At 41.7% G+C, this 18,243-nt stretch overlaps 1 protein-coding gene across 1 annotated transcript in view; it reads right to left on the reverse strand.

Annotated features, from left to right (window-relative positions):
- The window catches only part of C8B (complement C8 beta chain), a 69,378-nt gene that overhangs the window by 23,597 nt on the left and 27,538 nt on the right, over positions 1-18,243 (reverse strand). The window contains exons 6-9 of the mRNA XM_003411054.3: positions 17,634-17,831; positions 13,210-13,450; positions 8,956-9,084; positions 5,195-5,358 (exon numbers count right to left, since the gene is read on the reverse strand). Of these exons, the coding sequence (XP_003411102.1) occupies positions 5,195-5,358; positions 8,956-9,084; positions 13,210-13,450; positions 17,634-17,831 (732 nt within the window). The remainder of the gene's footprint in view (positions 1-5,194; positions 5,359-8,955; positions 9,085-13,209; positions 13,451-17,633; positions 17,832-18,243) is intronic.

An 18,243-nucleotide genomic window follows, 5' to 3' on the forward strand; every position in this document is an offset into this window, starting at 1 on the left:
AAGGAATGCTTCTTTTGATTTCTTGACTGCTGCTTCCATTGGCGTTGATTGTGTATCCAAATAAAATGAAATCCTTGACAAACTCAATCTCCTCCCTGTTTCTCATTATGTTGCTTATTGATCCAGTTGTGAAGATTTTTATTTTCTTTGTGTTTAGGTGTAATCCATACTGAAGACTGTGGTCTTTGATCTTCATTAGTAAGTGCTTCAAGTCCTCTTCACTTTCAGCAAGCAAGGCTGTGTCATCTGCATAACGCAGGTTGTTAATGAGTCTTCCTCCAATCCTGATGCCCCATTCTTCTTTATATAGTCCAGCTTCTGAGATTATTTGTTCAGCATACAGATTAAATAGGTATGGTGAAAGAATACAACCCTGATGCACACCTTTCCTGACTTTAAACCAATCAGTATCCCCTTGTTCTGTCTGAACAACTGCCTCTTGATCTATGTAAAGGTTCCTCATGAGCACAATTAAGTGTTCTGGAATTCCCATTCTTCGCAGTGTTATCCATAGTTTGTTATGATCCACACAGTTGAATGCCTTTGCATAGTCAATAAAACACAGGTAAACATCCTCCTGGTATTCTCTGCTTTCAGCCAGGATCCATCTGACGTCAGCAATGATATCCCTGGTTCTACGTCCTCTTCTGAATCCAGCCTGAATTTCTGGCAGTTCCCTGTTGATATACTCCTGCAGCCGTTTTTGAATGATCTTCAGCAGAATTTTGCTTGCATGTGATGTTAATGATATTGTTTTATAATTTCCACATTCAGTTGGATCACCTTTCTTGGGAATAGGCATAAATATGGATCTCCTCCAGTTGTTTGGCCAGGTACCTGTCTTCCAAATTTCTTGGCACAGATAAGTGAGCACTTCCAATCCATTTGTTGAAACAACTCAATTGGTATTCCATCAATTCCCTGAGCCTTGTTTTTTGCCAATGCCTTCAGTGCAGTTTGGACTTCTTCAGTTCCTGATCATATGTTATCTCCTGAAATGGTTGAACATCGATCAATTCTGTTTGATATAGTGACTCTGTGTGTTCCTTCCATCTTTTTTTGATGCTTCCTGTGTTGTTTAATATTTTCCCCGTAGAATCCTTCAGCATTGCAACTCGAGCCTTGAATTTTTTCTTCAGTTCTTTCAGCTTGAGAAATGCTGAGCATGTTCTTCCTTTCGGTTTTCTATCTCCAGGCCTTTGCACACGTCATCATAATACTTTACTTTGTCTTCTCAAGCCGCCCTTTGAAATCTTCTGTTCAGCTCTTTTACTTCATCGCTTTTTCCATTTGCTTTAGCTACTCGAGGTTCAAGAGCAAGTTTCTGAGTCTCTTTTGACATACATTTAGGTCTTTTCTTTTTCTCCTGTCTTTTTAATGACCTCTTGTTTTCTTCATGTATGATATCCTTAATGTCATTCCACAACTTGTCCTGTCTTCCATCATTAGTGTTCAATGCTTCAAATCTATTCTTGAGATGGTCTCTAAATTTAGGTGGGATGTATTCAAGGTCATACTTTGGCTCTCCTGGGCTTGTTCTAATTCTCTTCAGTTTTAACTTGAACTTGCCTATGAGTAATTGATGGTCTGATCTGCAGTCGGCCCCTGGCCTTGTTCTGACTGATGATATTGAGCTTTTCCATCGTCTCTTTCCATAGATGTGGTTGATTTGATTCCTGTGTATTCCATCTGGCGAGGTCTATGTGTATAGTCGCTCTTTATGTGGGTGAAAAAAAGGTATTTGCAATGAAGAAGTAGTTGGTCTGGCAAAATTCAATCATGTGATCTCCAGCATCATTCCTATCATGAAGGCCATATTTTCCAACTACCTATCCTTCTTTGTTTCAACTTGCACATTCCAATCACCAGTAATTATCTGTGCATCCTGATTGCATGTTTGATCAATTTCAGACTGCAGAAGTTGGTAAAAATCTTCAATACCTTCATCTTTGACTTTAGTGGCTGCTGTGTAAATTTGAATAAGAGTTGTATTAACCGGTCTTCCTTGTAGGTGTATGGATATTATCCTGTCACTGACAGTGTTGTACTTCAGGGTAGATCTTGAAATGTTCTTTTTGACAATGAATGTGATGCCATTCCTCTCCAAATTGTCATTCCTGGTATAGTAGACCATATGATTGTCCAATTCAAAATGACCGACACCAGTCATTAGTGCCTAGGATATCTATCTTCAAGCTTTCCAGCTCATTTTTGACAACTTCCAATTTTTCTAGATTCATACTTTATATATCCCATGTTCCAATTATTAATGTATGTTTACAGCTGTTTCTTCTCATTTTGAATCATGCCATATCAGCAAATGAAGGTCCTGGAAACTTGACTCCTTCCACGTCATTAAGGTCGACTCTACTTTGAGGAGGCAGCACTTCCCCAGTTGTATTTTGAGTGCCTTCCAACCTGTGGGGCTTTTCTTCTGGCACTATATCAGACAATGTTCCACTGCTATTCACAAGGTTTTCACTGGCTAATTCTTTTCAGAAGTAGTTGGCCGGATCCTGTTTCCTAGTCTGTCTTAGCCTGGAAGCTAAGCTGAAACCTGTCCACTATGGGTGGCCCTGCTGGCATTTGAATACTGGTGGCACAGCTTCCAGCACCACAGCAACACACAAGCCCCCACAGTATGACAAACTGACAGATGCACAGGGTGTGTAGAGGGTGGGAAATTAATTCCACAAAATTTCAAGTGCCTTCAACTTCAGTGAAATTCCTAGTAGTCCAGTGATGTGAGGCACGTCGAGATATTCCTTCTAAAGTGAAGGATAAATTATTACATATGGCCCCTCCTACAACGAAAAGGAGGTACAATGCCTGGTGGGCCTCTTTGGATCAATAGGCAGAGAAGGAAATTACCATATTGGCTGGTGCGATTGACCCTGACTACCAAGGGGAAATCAGATTGGTGTTGAATAATGGGGCTAAAAAAAATATTATGTCTGGAATACAGGCGATCCCTTAGGGTGTCTCTTAGTATTACCATGCCCTGTGATTAAGGTCAATGGGAGAGTACAGCAACCCAATTCCAACATGACTACTAATGGCCCATATCCTTCAGGACTGAAGGTTTTCATCACCTCACCAGCCAAAGAACCATGGCCAGCTGAGGTGCTTGCTGAGGGTAAAGGGAATATGGAATGGGTAGTAGAAGAAGGTAGTTTCAAATACCAGTTACAACCACGTGACAAGTTGCAGAAACAAAGACTGTAGTTGTTATGAGTATTTCTTCCTTGTACATGTACATCAAATATTTTTGTTTTATTCACTTATATAATATAGGATGTAAAGGGGGCTAGTGCATTTTCAGTTATATGTACATTAGTTGTATCATATTAGATGTGAGTATGGCTTTGTAATTATCTTTATTTAGAGATTGTGTATGGTTTAAGGAGATGTGTACAGGTGCCAAGTTGACAAGGAGTGGACTATGATGGTTGAGGTTGTGTATCAGCTTGGCTGGGCCATGATTCTCAGTGGTTTGGTAGTTATGCAATGATGTAGCTTGGCAGTTAGTAGTAATGTAATTTGGGAGTTATATAATGATGCAGTCATTATGTGATCTGTCAATCAGTTGTAAGGGGGGTTTACTCAAGGGTATGGCCTACATCCTGTATATATGGACGTTCTGGCAAATCTCGCTCACTTACTCTGGTTCCTGCACTCAGATCGTCATCATCTGACCTCTGGTTCTTGGGACTTGAGCCAGCGTCCTGGCAAACTGCCTGACGATCTTGGGATTCTTTGGCCTCCTCAGCTTGTGAGCCAGCAGCCTGCCATCTTATCTGCTGCTCTTGGATTCTTCAGCCTATACAACCCATGAGCCAGCAGCCTGCCGTCTGACTTGATGATCTTAGGTTTGTCAGACCCTGCAGCTATGTGAGTCAGGAGAAGCCTCTAGCCTAAAGCCTGACCTGTGAACTTGGTCATTGCCAGCCTCCTCAATGGCATGAGCCATTTCCTTGAGATAAATATTTCTGTCTGTCTGTCTGTCTCTCTCTATATATATACTTTACAGGTTTCACTTCTCTAGAGAACCCAGCCTACGATAACACGCTTGCCAGCAGCTATATTCCATGAGTTATTACTGAATAAGCGGCAGAGGAAAGGATTTGAATGGTAGCCTTCTTCTTCTGCATAAATTAAGAATTTGACACACAAATAAAGACACTGTGGTTGGGAACTGCAGACACTCCCATCAGAGCCGCAGTCTCTCAATTCCTCTCCTTGGTTGCAAGGGAAAATCTCCAGGGGGCGGATACTGGACCATCAAGGACTCTACAGGCAATGCCAAGAAGGGGATGATGTAAGATGTGACATGGATGCCGTGCTGAAGTCCCCACAGGCAAGGACCAACCATTGCTGATGTATATGACAGTCCTGCTCTAACATATGTCTTTTTAGTTTAAGGTTGTAAAACTTCTCCTGTTTCGGTGACAGGTGCTTAGGATCATTATTTTTTATTCACCAAACCCACAGGAGAGTCTGGAGGGGAGGGAAGAGGTCAAGGTCTCAGGTCCAGACCTAATAGAGATTCTTGAGCAGTCGTAGATGAATACAACCTCTCTGACCCTTGATTTTTATCAGTCACAAAATGGAGATAAGAATACTTAATTTGTAGACCCGTTACGCAAATTAGAAGGAACACATTTCTAAAGCCTTTGGCAGAGTGTCATGAATATAGTAGGTGCTCAGAACATGTTCACTGTTTTCATGGCATATTCTCCTGTTCTGTAAGATAGTTATGTATATATAAATCTTATTTTTCAGTATACACTGCATTTTTCATCCTTGTTTCTTCCTCTCTTTCCCTTCAGTACCTTAGTTCCTATAACATAGCGGCAAATTAGCAATTATTTGTTGGTTGAATGAATGAATGCTTGAATGAATAACTGAATGAGTGATTCTCTGATGTAATGGAAAGAATACTAATTTAAGAAGTCTAGAAGTGGATAGTAAATTTCCTCTAGCAACTTGGGGGCCCAAGTGAGAGGGAGTCCGGGCTAGGTAGTGCTGAGTGATGTAATCTGTTCACTTCAGATATATTTTTCACTGTAATGTATATGTCTCAAGATTAAAGCCTAAGTCCTGTTGCTCTCTGCATCCTCTAGCTTGCTCATAGTAGGCCCTCAGAAGCTGTTCTCTGAAGAGAGGCACACATGGGTAGAAAAGCTACTTATACCTTGATTTTGATGATGCTTGGGTTGTACTGCACAGCATCTCCCCACTCCTGCATCAGCTCTGCCGTTGGCAACTCCTTGTATGCCAGAGTGGTGATGTGCTCACTTGCCCCTCCTCGTACGAAGACCACCAAATCATTCACCACAGTCTTTCTCTTGTTTCTATCTGAAATGGACATGGAGAGCTGGCATGTTATAGAGAGATCCACTGTAGTCCTTTGGAATTTACTGCAAGTCAACCAACAATGCTACCATAATATTCACTGAGCTCAGCCCAGGGGAGTCATGGTGCAAGGGGCAAAATGGAAGCTCACCCAATCACACATAACACAAGTCAGAGAAAGGCAAAAACATGATGTTTATTTTGAGCATCTATAAGCTCCAGTCACTGAGTGAGTCTATGCAAGATCAATCAATCAATCAATCAATCAATTGACAGATGATAGATAGATAGATAGATAGATAGATAAAGATAGATAGATAACCTGTTGCTGTTGAGTCAATGTTGGCTCATAGCGACCCTATAGAACAGAGTAAAACTGCCCCATAGGGTTTCCAAGGAGTGGCTGGTAGATTGGAAGTGCTGACCTTTCAGATAGCAGCCACAGCTCTTAACCACTGAACTACCTGGGCTTCAGATAGATAGATAGGTAGATAGATGACAGATAGAGATAGGTGATAGATAGGTGATATAGATGATAGATAGATAAAAACATAAAAAAGATGATAGAAAGGTATAATATTTAGTTTTATCCTGATAGTAATTCCCTAAGCTATGCATTATTAGATCTACTTCACAAATGATGAAACTCATGAATGGAATTATAAGTCACTTGCCCAAGCCCATAAGCTAGTAATGTCAAAAAGACAAATGTTAAACAAGGTCTGCCTAGTTTCAAAGCTACCACTCCTTGGTCAAATAACTTCCACCTCACCTCCATCCTGGGGGTGGAGCGTGGTAGAGCCCGTGTGACTGAAAACTCAGTTTATCTCCTCCACCCCAGTAACTCTGCACACCTTTGCCAGGCATGAGCCTCAGATCTTTTTCTAGTCTTGTAGTCTTGGGAAAATCATCTACACAGTGTGAGATTTATTTTTTCATTACCTACAAAGTGGATCCTCTGAATCTCTGTAAAGAATAAATGGCTCAATACTAACAATGATTGATCTTTTACTGAGTATCTAAGTGTTGAACATGCATTAACTCATTTAATTTTCACTATAAAACTATATAGTCCTCACTTTACAGATAAGAAATCTGAGGCACAAGATGTGAAGGAGTGATAAGCTATATCACTTCTTTGTAAGTAATGACAAATGTAGAGAAATTCATAAAGGCTGGACCTGGATGTAGTAGCTACTCACTAAACAGTGGCTTCTATAAAATGATTAGTATTTTGAGTTCCTATGAGGCTGCATCCTACCCTGTCCTATAGGGTCTCTATGAGTCAGAATCGACTCAACGGCACCGGCTGGGTTTAGTATGAGGCTGCCCTGCAATCCCCCAGTCACATCAGTAAGTCATATCCATTCTAAGTCATCCATGTGCCCAATGCCAAAAAAGCTGGTATAAAGTTGTGACTCAGATTTGAGTCTGAAATACTCGAGCATCATAAAAAAGTGAGTCTCATACATTGCCAGTAGATGCGCGAATTGGTACAACTATTTCAGAAAACAGTTTAGAATTATCCAGTAAAGTAAAAAAAGGACATACTCTGCATCACAGCTATTCTGCTCCTAGGTATATACCTGAGAAAACACTTGCACATATATACCAGATAAGTGTGTAAAAATGTTCATAGCAGCATCCATTATAATTGTGTGAAACAGGAAATAATGTTCACCAACAGTAGAATGGCCAATAGTGGTATATTCATATAATAAAGTACTACACAGGGATGGAAATAAACTACATTGTTGTTGTGTGCCGTCAAGTATATTCTGACTCATAGCAACTCGATATGACAGAGTAGAACTGCCCCATAGGGTTTCTTAGGCTGTAATTTTTATGGGAGCGGATTGTCAGGTCTTTTCTCCCATGGAGCTGACCTTTTGGTTAGCAGCCAAGCACTTAACCATTGCACCACCAGGACTCCTTGAACTAATTATAGTTATACACAAGAACATGGATAAATCTTCCAAACATGATGCTGAGTGAAATAAACAATACTGAAAAGATTACATTCCATCCATATAAAATTCAAAAACAAGCAACACTAAACCATATTGGTTAATGATACAGATAGGTGGTAAAACTATAAAGAAAGAAAGAAAATGTTTAACACAAAAGTAAGGTTAGTAGTTATCTCAAAAAGGGAGGAGGAGTTGGGATTGGCAGAGATTTCTAGGGTGCTGGTGCTCTAATTAGTGACCTGGTAGGGGTTTAATTTACCAGTCTTCTTTAAACAGTTCATATGTTTAATGCACTTTTCTCTATGTATGACACATTTTGTAACCCAGGCCCACCAAAATGAACAAAGAACAATACCAACAATAAGACAGTCACGGTGCAAGAGATTGTTATAGACCAGCAGTTAATTTTTGTTGGTATTGTTTTATTTTGTTTGGTTTCAGCTGTGGAACTGTTTCTTCAAATATAATCTTAGGCACAAGCTTAATATACAGAGCAGAGAAATGCAGAGCTGCTTGTGCTGCAGAAGGCTTAGGGAACTGGAGCCTGCTGCTCAGTCTCTCTTTCTTATTCCACTCCCTGTGTTGATTCCCAGCTCGGTTGTGTTGGCTCTAAGTTCCCTGCTTCCAGATACCTGGCTCTATACCCTGGCTTCCATTCTCACCTCAGATCTGGTCCCCTTGCCATTTGGGCTATGCTATATGCGAGAGCTGGACAACGAATAAGGAAGACTGAAGAAGAATTGATGCCTTTGAGTTACGGTGTTGGCGAAGAATGTTGAATATACTATGGACTGCCAAAAGAACTAACAAATCTGTCTTGGAGGGAGTACAGCCAGGATGCTCCTTAGAAGCAAGGATGTTGAAACCTCGTCTCACATACTTTGGACACGTTATCAGGAGGGACCAGTCCCTGGAGAAGGACATCATGCTTGGTAAAGTAGAGGTTCAGTGAAAAAGAGGGAGACCCTCTATGAGATGGATTGGCAAAGTGGCTGCAACAATGGGATCAAGCTTAACAACCATCATGAGGGTGGCACAGGACAGGGCAGTGTTTCGTTGTGTTTTACACAGGGTTGCTATAAGTCAGAACTGACTCAACAGCACCTAACAACAACATAAGATCTGTGGTTTTGTTGTTCAAGTCTCCATATCACCCATTATTCACTAAGGACTAGCCTCCACACCTACCTGCCCTTCAGCCTTTGTATCTCCATCCCCACCCTAGAATTCTACCTCTAGCCAGGCCAACACCCAGACCTCAGACTGGATTTCCATTGTTGGATTTTTTTTTCCCACCTAAAAAAAACCAACATGATACTTCAGTCCTCAAGTTACTGTTCAAATGTTCCCTCCAGCAAGATGGTATTGGTTTTTATCACTGTCTCCTCATTACTTCTTTAGTTGTTTGCCTACCTTATGTGAGCACCAGGAAGGCAGGAATTCTATTTAATTCATTTGTGTATGCCTAGCACATAGTAGGAGCTTGGTACATTTTTATTGGATGAATTATTATTATTTTAATTGAAATGCCTTGGAATACCTAGTCTTGAGCTTAAAGAAAGACTGAGACAGGTAGGAAATAGGGAGGAATACATTGTAAACACAGAAATCCTGTTCCCCTTTCACTCACCTTCTACTTCCTTCAGAATGGCATCACACAGGTTTGCTGACACACCCACCTTGACAGACACCACTTTGATGGGCACACGAATTTTAAAACCGTGCTTGGCACATTCCTGGACATCGTCAAGAGAGAAATCTGGAGGAAGCAAGGAAAGAGGCCCATGAACTAAAAGGTAATTCACCCTTTCCCTGTGACAGTTTGGAGCTCTGGCAGTGCAGTGGTTAAGCACTCAGTTAAGGTCGGTGGTTCCATCCTACCAGCCACTTCAAGGGAGAATGATGTGGCAGTCTGCTTCCTCAGGAACCCTACGAAGCAGTTCTACTCTGTCCTTACAGGGTTGTTATGTATTGGAATTGGCTCAATAGCAATAGGTTTTTAGTTTTTCAATGGGTGACAGATTCCAGAGGCCTTGCCCTTCCTGACTGCCTCACAGGGACTCGGGATCAAAGAAATGGGTTGCCAGTCTCATATATTGTAGGTAGCCGTGATACTTAATTTTATGCGTTAACTTGGCTAGGCCAGAGTGCCCAGTTGTTTGGTCAAATATGAGTCTAACTGCTGTTATGAAGTAGTTAAAAAAAAAATCAGTTGCCAATTAGTCCATTGTGACACAGGGAGACCCCATAGGTGTCAGAGTAGAACACCACTCCATAAGATTTTTAACGGCTCATATTTTTTGAAAGTAGACCGCCGGCTTTATTCCGAGGTGTTAACCGTCTGCACCACCCAGGGACTCCTGTGAAGCGTATTTACGTGTGATTTGATCAATTGGCCTTAAGTAAAGCGGATTGCCTGCCATAACGTGCGTAGGCCTCAACCAATCCGTTGAAGGCCTTAAGAACAAAAAGGGAGTTTCTCTGGGGTTTATTTTGCCTCCAGACTATAAATAGACATTTTTTCAGAACTTCCTTACTCTTCACTTTTTCCATTATTTGACCTACAGATTTTGGAACCCGACCCTGCAGGAGTCTCCAGCATGTGGCGTACAGATTTTGGGTTTAGCAGCCCCCCACCATTGTGTGAGCCAATGTCTTAGAATAAATCAACCAATCTTAATCTCTCTTTCTACAGATTTTGTTTGTTTATATATGTATGTATCTATCTATCGCTGGTTCTATTTCTATAGAGAAACCTAAGACAGCAACTACTGGCACCAGGGCAGAGATTTCGTATGAGATGGTATCAGTCTCCCTTTTCAGTCCCTTCTCTGAGAGCTTTCACTGCCTTCCAAATAGGAGATGTGCCCAGAGTCATTTTCTATAAATTTGATTCCTTATCAGTCTCTAGAGATAGATCCAGTGAGTACAGAGGCTGCTGAAATCCACTTCTTCTGACCCAGCCCCTCTAATCTTTGATGTAGCGGAAAGAGCTTGTTGACTGATTGAGATTGTTGTTGCTAGCTAACGTCAAGTTGATTCCAACTCATGGTGACCCCCTGTGTGCAGAGTAGAACTGCTCCATAGGGTTTTCAATGGCTGTGACCTTTTGAAAGCAAATTACCAGGCCTGTCTTCCAAAGTGCCTCTGGGTGGGTTCGAGCTGCCAACCTTTCCACCTAGTGGTGGAGTGTTTAACAGTGTGCACCACTCACGGACTCCTTGAATAATCGTGGCAATGCACATAATGTCTCTGGTACACTGTCTGGCAAAATGGAGGGGATTGATACATGTTAATTTCCCCCATTTCTTCTTCAGCTTTAGACCATTTCCCACTTCCTCCCTCCCTAATTCTCCCCAAGGCATCCTCCTCTCCTCCTAGTCTCAACGAAATGCCAGCTGTGACTTGTGAGCATCTTTCAATAGCACTTTGAGGCCAGTGCAGGCAGAGAAGAGCAACTTTGAGTACTGCTGTTGTCTTGCAGTATTGGCGTAGATCAGTTTTTTCCAAAGCACATTCCTTGACGCACTAACTCTCGAAGATTTTAGCAGGTATTACAAGAAAAAGGGCTTCTGCGATCAAATGAAGGAGCCCTTCATTTGTGGTGCAAATGGTTAAGCACTCAGCTGCAAACCAAAAACTTGGCTGTTTGGACTCACCCAGCGGCTCTGCAGGAGAAAGACCTGAAGATCTGCTTCTGTAAAGATTACAGCCATGAAAACCCTATGTGACAGATGCTCCATTAAAAGGGGTAAAGAAGTTATTTTGCTGCACTTTATGAAACTCCAAGAGTGGGATATTATGCAATGTGTCCCCAACTTATTTGACCACAGAGCCTTTTTTGTAGGGAAGAGTTTGAGTAACTAGATGAAGCATGTTTGAAATATTGGTATTCCTGGTTTTGGCAAGACTGAGGTCACACTGACATACTTTCTATTACACACCACGTGTTACCTTGCAAGGTCCCTGGGTGGCGCACACAGTTTGCACTTGACTACTAATCTAAAGGTTGGCAGTTTGAATCTACCCAAAGGCACTACACTAGACAGGCCTGGCCATCTGGTTCCATAAAAGATTAGAATCAAGAAAATCCTATGGAACTGTTCTACTCTGTAACACATGGGGCTGCCAGGAGTCGGAATCGACTTGACAACAATGAGTTTGGTTTTTTGGTCTGTTCCCCTTGCAAGTATACATGAAGCCAAGCCTGGGCTCTGCCTCTGCAAACTGTGTGATCCAGGGAAGTTCACCTAACCCTACGAACACCATCTTACAGGAAAGAATAAAAAACCGAAACCAAACTTGTTGCTGTCCAGTTGATTCCAATTCATAACAACCCTACAGGACAGAGTAGAACTGCCCCATAGGGCTTCCTAGAATGAAATCTGAACAAGATCAGATCACCAGATCTTTTCTTCTGAGGAGCCACCGGTAGATTTGAACTGTTGACCTTTCAGTTAGCAGCCAAGCACTTAACCACTGTACAACCAGGCCTCTTTGTAGGAAAGAATACTGGATTGGAAAGCAGTATTCCACTTGTAATTGATTATAACTGAAAGGCCCTGGGTGTGAAATTATTTGATTTTACTGTTAGGAAACATCACTGTTTGCTGTGTGGAGGGTGGATTATAGGGGAGGAAAGGAAGTTGAATATTACTTGGGAAGCTAATTGTAATAATCTGGAGTCTTTCTACTTAAAGTGTGGTCTCTAGACCAGCAGCATCAGCATCACAACAAAGCTTGTTAGAAATGCAGAATCTCGGGTCTCATCGCAAGCATACTGAATCAGAGTTTACCTTTTAACAAGAGTCTCAGGCAATGTGTATGCACATTAAAATTTGAGAAGCACTGGTCTCAGAGTAAGTCTAAGGTGGTAGCAGTAAAGATGGAGAGAAAATATAATTTGAAGATACAGCTGATGGGACTTGCTGATAGGAAGGAAAAATAATCAAAGTTGCTTCCTAGGTTTTTGGCTTGAGCCACAGGTTGGATGGTAAATCATTTCTGAGGTGGGGATGACTATGGAAGAAACATTTGGGAAGAAAAGTCTGGTGTTCTCCTCAGGGCTTGCTGAGTTGGTGATGACAGACATTCAAATGGAGATATCAGGGAAGCATTTTGACATGAGCTCTTGAGTGCAGGAAAGAGACTCAGGACTGCTATGGGTTGTATTGTGTCCCTGAAAAATGTGTGCTAGAAATCCTGACCCCTATACCTTTTGATGTAACCCCGTTTGGGAATAGGGTTTTCTTTGTTGTATTAATGAGGCTGTATCAGATAGGGCATGTCTTAAAGCTAACCACTTTTGAGATATGAGAAGAGCAGATTAGGTACAGAAGCAAGTGAGCACAATGAGGGAAATATAGAAGCCATATGGAGGTCACCAAGGAATGGAGGAACACCAAGGCTAGAGAAACTGAGACAAGGATTTCCCCCCAAGAGTGTACAGACAGCCTTCCTCTAGAGCCAGTGTCCTGAATTGGGACTTCTAGCCTCTAAACTGTGAGAAAATAAATATCTCTTTATTCAAGCCACCGTCTTGTGGTATTTCTTTTGTAGCAGCACTAAAAAACAAAGACAAGGATGAACATATAGGTGGGGGGTTATCTGCATGTGGAAGGTATTTAAAGCCGTGAGATTGGATAAGATCTTCTAGACAGACAGAGGAGTTGTAGAAAAAGAGGACATGACCCAGACAGAGGGTCACGTCAAGAAGAGAAGGAGGAATCTGTAAATGAGACTGTGAAGGTGTAGCTAGGGGGTAGAAGGAAAAGAAAATTAGGATAACCTATGACTCTTCCCTTCCAACTAATGGAAGGCTCTCCCATCAACTCATAGCTTGCACATGCCCCACCAGGAAAATCAAGGTCCCTGGGAAGTGTACCTGCTCTCTCCATGGCCTCCTGGTTCATAATGAGTGTGTATTCATAAGTGCCCCCGAGTATAGCCTCTGTGATGTAATGGGTCCCGTAATCTCGGAAGAGATCTCTGTACTCCCCATAGCTGTACTCCAGGGGTAGGCGCTTGATTCTCTGAAGGAATTCGTAATGGAGCATGAGGTTCCTGGGCTTCAGCTTGTAATGCGCAACTTCAAGGTCAGAGCGCGCATGCAGAAATGTGCTTTTCTAAATGAAATACCAACATGGGAAAAACAGACCTTTAAAGTTAGGAATCTTAAACGAGAAGGTGAACTTTACAAATACCACCTGATGTTCTTGGCCTGGGGTCATCATTCTTATGATTCCTTTAGGATATATAGGGAAGAGGGTCTCTTTGACAAGGTTTCATTTTTCATAAATATTCCAATGTCCTTTTCAGCTTGGAAGAGATTGCTCTTAACTCATCTCCATACTGTAGTGAATAAGGTACATGAAGGATAACTGGAAACAGACCTGGCAGAGAGCAGAGGAAGAGCACGAGGTTGCTCTAATGAGACACCACCAAGGAGCCGTTAGTCTAGAGTATGCTAATCTACAAAGGCAACCTCTGCTTACGCCTATTAAACTCCATGAAGAAAAGCCACTCAAGAAAGCACAGGAGTAGTGCTTTCGGAAGGCTAGATGTTATAATGTATGGCAGGAGTCAGCAAGCTACAGCCTACAGAGCAGATCCAAGGGCTGTTTTTGTAAAAAAAAAAAAAAAAGTTATTGAAACACAGCCACATTTATTCATTTACATGTTGTCCATAGCTGCTTTCATATTAAAATGGCAGAGTTAATCAGTTATGAGAGAGATCCCAAGGACCTACAAAGCCTAAAATACTTACTATTTACTCCTACTTATTATTTACAGAAAAAATTTGGTGACTCCTGATGTCTGAGAGACTGAAAGACGGTGATGTTAGATGAAGCATTCAGGAAATAATCATATAACCAGAGGTCCCTCGGTAGTGCAAACAGTTAACGTGTTCAGCTGCTAACTGAAAAGTTGGAAGTTTGAGTCCATCCCAAGACACCGTGGAAGAAAATCCAGGCACTGAAATTCCTATAGAACACATTTCAACTCTGACACACATGGAGTCACCACGAGTCGGAATTGACTCAATACCAACCGGTAGGTTACCACCACCACCATCAGGCGCTGTTGCCTTGGTTCCAACTCATGAAGACCCCATGTGTGTCAGAGTAGGACCGTGCTCCAGAGGGCTTCCAATGTCTGATTTTTGGAAAGGGATCACCAGACCTTTCTTCCAATGCACCTCTGAGTGGACTCAAACTTCCAACTTTTCAATTAGCAGTTGAGTGTGTTAACTGTTTGTACCACCCAGGGACTCCAACTGGTAGGTAGGTAGGTATTCATGTAACCTGAGGTGACAGGTTCCTATAGTAGGGTGTAGGCAAAAAAAAAAAAAAGGAGAAAAGGTAGAAAATATCAGTGAGATATATTCTGCCCCCATCCCAAAACTTAGCCAGCCTGACCTGTCACTTGGCAGGTAGTCAATAAGGCATGCCAGCTCAAGTTGTGACAGTCACTAAGGCCTGCTCACTTTGTTCCCTGCTTTGCTCTCATCCCGTTCAGTCTTGTTCCCTAATGAGTCGTGACACTTTCCCTTCTCTCTCCACTCCTACCTAAGCAGTCACTAGCTTCTCTGTTCATTATTTTTCTAAATATTTCAGGTCTCATCCCCTCTAGCTTGGGTTGTAATAAAAGCCTCCCTGCTGATTCCCTTTCTTTCTCTAGCCTGCTTTCAACGCTCCTATCAGATGTGACTTCCTAAAACTCTAGTAGTATTATGATAATGCTCCTCTGGGCATATAATAAAGCCCCTCATTGGCTCTCTATTATCTCCAGAATAAAATCACCTTCTTTACTTTTGAATATAAGACTTCATAATTTGTCCCCCAGTAGCCTCTCTTGTTTCAGATTCTACAACCTTGAGTTTTTCCTCCCCATACTATACAATTTCCCAGCACCCACCCCATATATCAGCACTAATTTCATTTCCATTCTTTCCTAAACCTGCCACTCTTTTTCATCATATGATTTTACACACACTGTTCCTTCTGCCTGAAATGCTTTCCCCTCTTTTCTGCCTGACACATACCTACTTATCTTTTAAATCCTTGCTCAATTGTTGCTTCCTATTTGATTGCAGTTGTTGTTAGCTGCCACTGAGTCAGCTCCCAACTCATGGTGACCCCATGCACAACAGAACCAAATGCTGCCTGGTTCTGTGCCATCCCATTGATTGATTGCAGAACAAGCCATTGTGGCCCATAGGATTTTTGTTGACTGATTTTCAGAAGTAGATCTCCAAGCCTTCATTCCTAGTCTGTCTTAGTCTGGAAACTTCACTGAAACCTGTTCAGCATCATAGCAACACTCAAGCCTCTACTGATAGATTAGTGGTGACGATGCTTGAAGTGCCTTGACTGGGAATCAAACCTGGGTCTCTCTCATGGAAGGCAAGAATTCTACCAGTGAACCACCAATGTCCCCATTCCTATTTGATACCACCCTAGATCTCCCCAGAGACACATTCCCTTCTCTAGGATTGCACTGCACTTTACTTATATTTCCTTTATAGCATATACAACCATGCTGTGTTACAAGTGATCAAAAAAAAAAAAAAATTAAAGCAAATTATCTGCTTATGTGTTCACCTCTCCTACTAGACAGTGAGCTTAAAGACAAAAAATCATGTTTATGTCTTCAGATCCCAACTGTCTATTTGAATCAGGGAGGTGGGATGGGAGGCAGAGAGTGGGAGAAACGGAAGGAGTAAATGGATGGCATCCTTTGTTTTGTTTCTTAGTGCTATCTTCCATCACTGTATTTCAGTCCTGAGCACCTACTAAGTGCCGTTCTGAGTCTAGAGATGAAAGAAACAGCCTCTGCCCTGAAGGAGCTCAGAAAAAAAGAAGACAAGCAAAGACAATTACAATCTAATTATTTACTATCTCCTGCTGGTTAATATTTAGGCAGTGGAGAGATTTCTGAGCCTCCATCATTCTTTTTTCTCATATGAATCACTGTAGACCTCAGTCTTGTTCTCCTTAAAGCCCCATCAGCTTAATTTTCCATCGTATCACACCATACTAAAAACTTTCAGTGGCTAGAGAATAAAATATACCTTTCTTACCCAGGAACTCAAGGTTCCTCACATATCCCTGTCACCTGCTTCTACATCGTATCCCACTACTTCCCACTCCAATTACTACTCTTCCACCCAACCAAGAGGTCTGACCTTTACCTTGTAGATTAGTATTATAGAAGGTGGCAGCAGATGGATTTAAAGGGGGAAGTTGGGAAGCAGGGAGACTGTTCAGAAGAGCAAAGTAAGAATGATAGGGCCTGGGTTTGTTACAAATGTAAGAGAAGATAGATTTAAAAATATTGGAGGGTAATAACTGAAGAATTTGGTGGCCAACGGATGTGGAAATGAAGCAGAAGTGTGAGCCAAACATAATTCTGTGGTTCTTAGCTTGGAAAAGAAGGAGGAAAAAATTTTAATAAAACAGAAATGTAGGAGGAAGAATTTGTTTTGGAGTGTCAGCCAGGCACCCAGGTGATGATGCTTGGAAGAGTGAGCAGTGCAGGTGTACAGCTTGAGAGAAAGTTAGACTCAGTGATGAAGGTTCCTGGCTCATGCCTGTGAAGGTGGAACATAAGTAGATCACCTAGGGCCAGATGTAGATGAGAACGTAAGAGTGCCACAAACTAAATATTTAAAGAACAGCTGGGGATTCTAGAACCCTGGAAGGAAACTGATAAGGAGCAGAAGGAAAGCAGGAGAAGAGGTCTTCGTGATGTTCCAGAGAGGAATTTCAGCTGAATGTTTGGGACAGCAAAGTCAAAGTGCTGTGGGCTGAAAAGTCTCCAGAGATATTTGAGTTTGACAAAGCTATAATCTTAAGCTTAATGAAAAACAAAGGAAAATGAGAGAAAGTAATTATAGAAGACCACAGCCACTTGGCCTCTCTAAAACTACGTTAATATAAGATTGAGCTATTTTTCGTAAAAAGACTTTCAAGACAACAGAAACATAATGGGTTGTTAGTAGTAATCTAGAATATAAACACATCTGTAGGAATGGAAATTCAAATGATAAACAACAACAAAAAAACCCCAAACTCGTTGCCCTCAGGTCGAACCTGACTCATAGTGACATTGAAAGAGTAGAACTGCCCCCATAAGGTTTCCAAGGCTATAAATCTTTGCAGGAGCAGACTGTCACATCTTTCTCCAATGGAGCAGCTGGTGGGTTAGAACCGCCAACCTTTCAGTTAGCAAACGAGTGCTTTAACCATTGTACCACACACACAAAAAGGATATATATAAATATAAAAGCAACAAAAGCATACTTACTGTGTGAGCGAATTCTTTGATTCTGCTAATAAAGTGTTGGCCATTAAAACTTGCCATGTCATAGCAACATTCAACTAATAGAGGTATTTTAAAACCAAAGCTGAAACTAGACATCGCAGCTGTTCTTTCTGTGATATTATGCTCAAAATCTGCATATGATTCATATTCTGTCAGCGCAAATTCGTATTTGCCTTGAGTCTAAAAGAATTAAAAAAAAAATTTCTTATTTCATTTGACTCATGTCAGTTCAGTACAAGTCAGCATATGTGTACTCTTGTACTCTTACTATGTGCCCACCACTGGTCTAGGTGTTCTGGATACAGGTAAATAAGGTCTAACTTGTCCCCCTTCCTCTGGGGCTCCCTCTTAATCTAGCAGGAGGAAAAATCAGTTGTCTTTGAATCAGTTTCTACTCATGGTGACCCCATGTGTGTCAGAGTGGAACCATGCTCCATAGGGTTTTCAATGGCTGACTTTTCAAAAGTAGATCAACAGGTCTTTCTTCTGAGGCACCTCTGGGTGGCCTAGAACCTCCAACCTTTCTGTCAGCAGCTGAGTATGTTAACCATTTGCACCACCCAGGGATGCTGATCCAGAGACACACACATTC

Source organism: Loxodonta africana, chromosome 3 (genome assembly GCF_030014295.1).
Source record: "Loxodonta africana isolate mLoxAfr1 chromosome 3, mLoxAfr1.hap2, whole genome shotgun sequence".
Classification (NCBI taxonomy): Eukaryota; Metazoa; Chordata; class Mammalia; order Proboscidea; family Elephantidae; genus Loxodonta; species Loxodonta africana.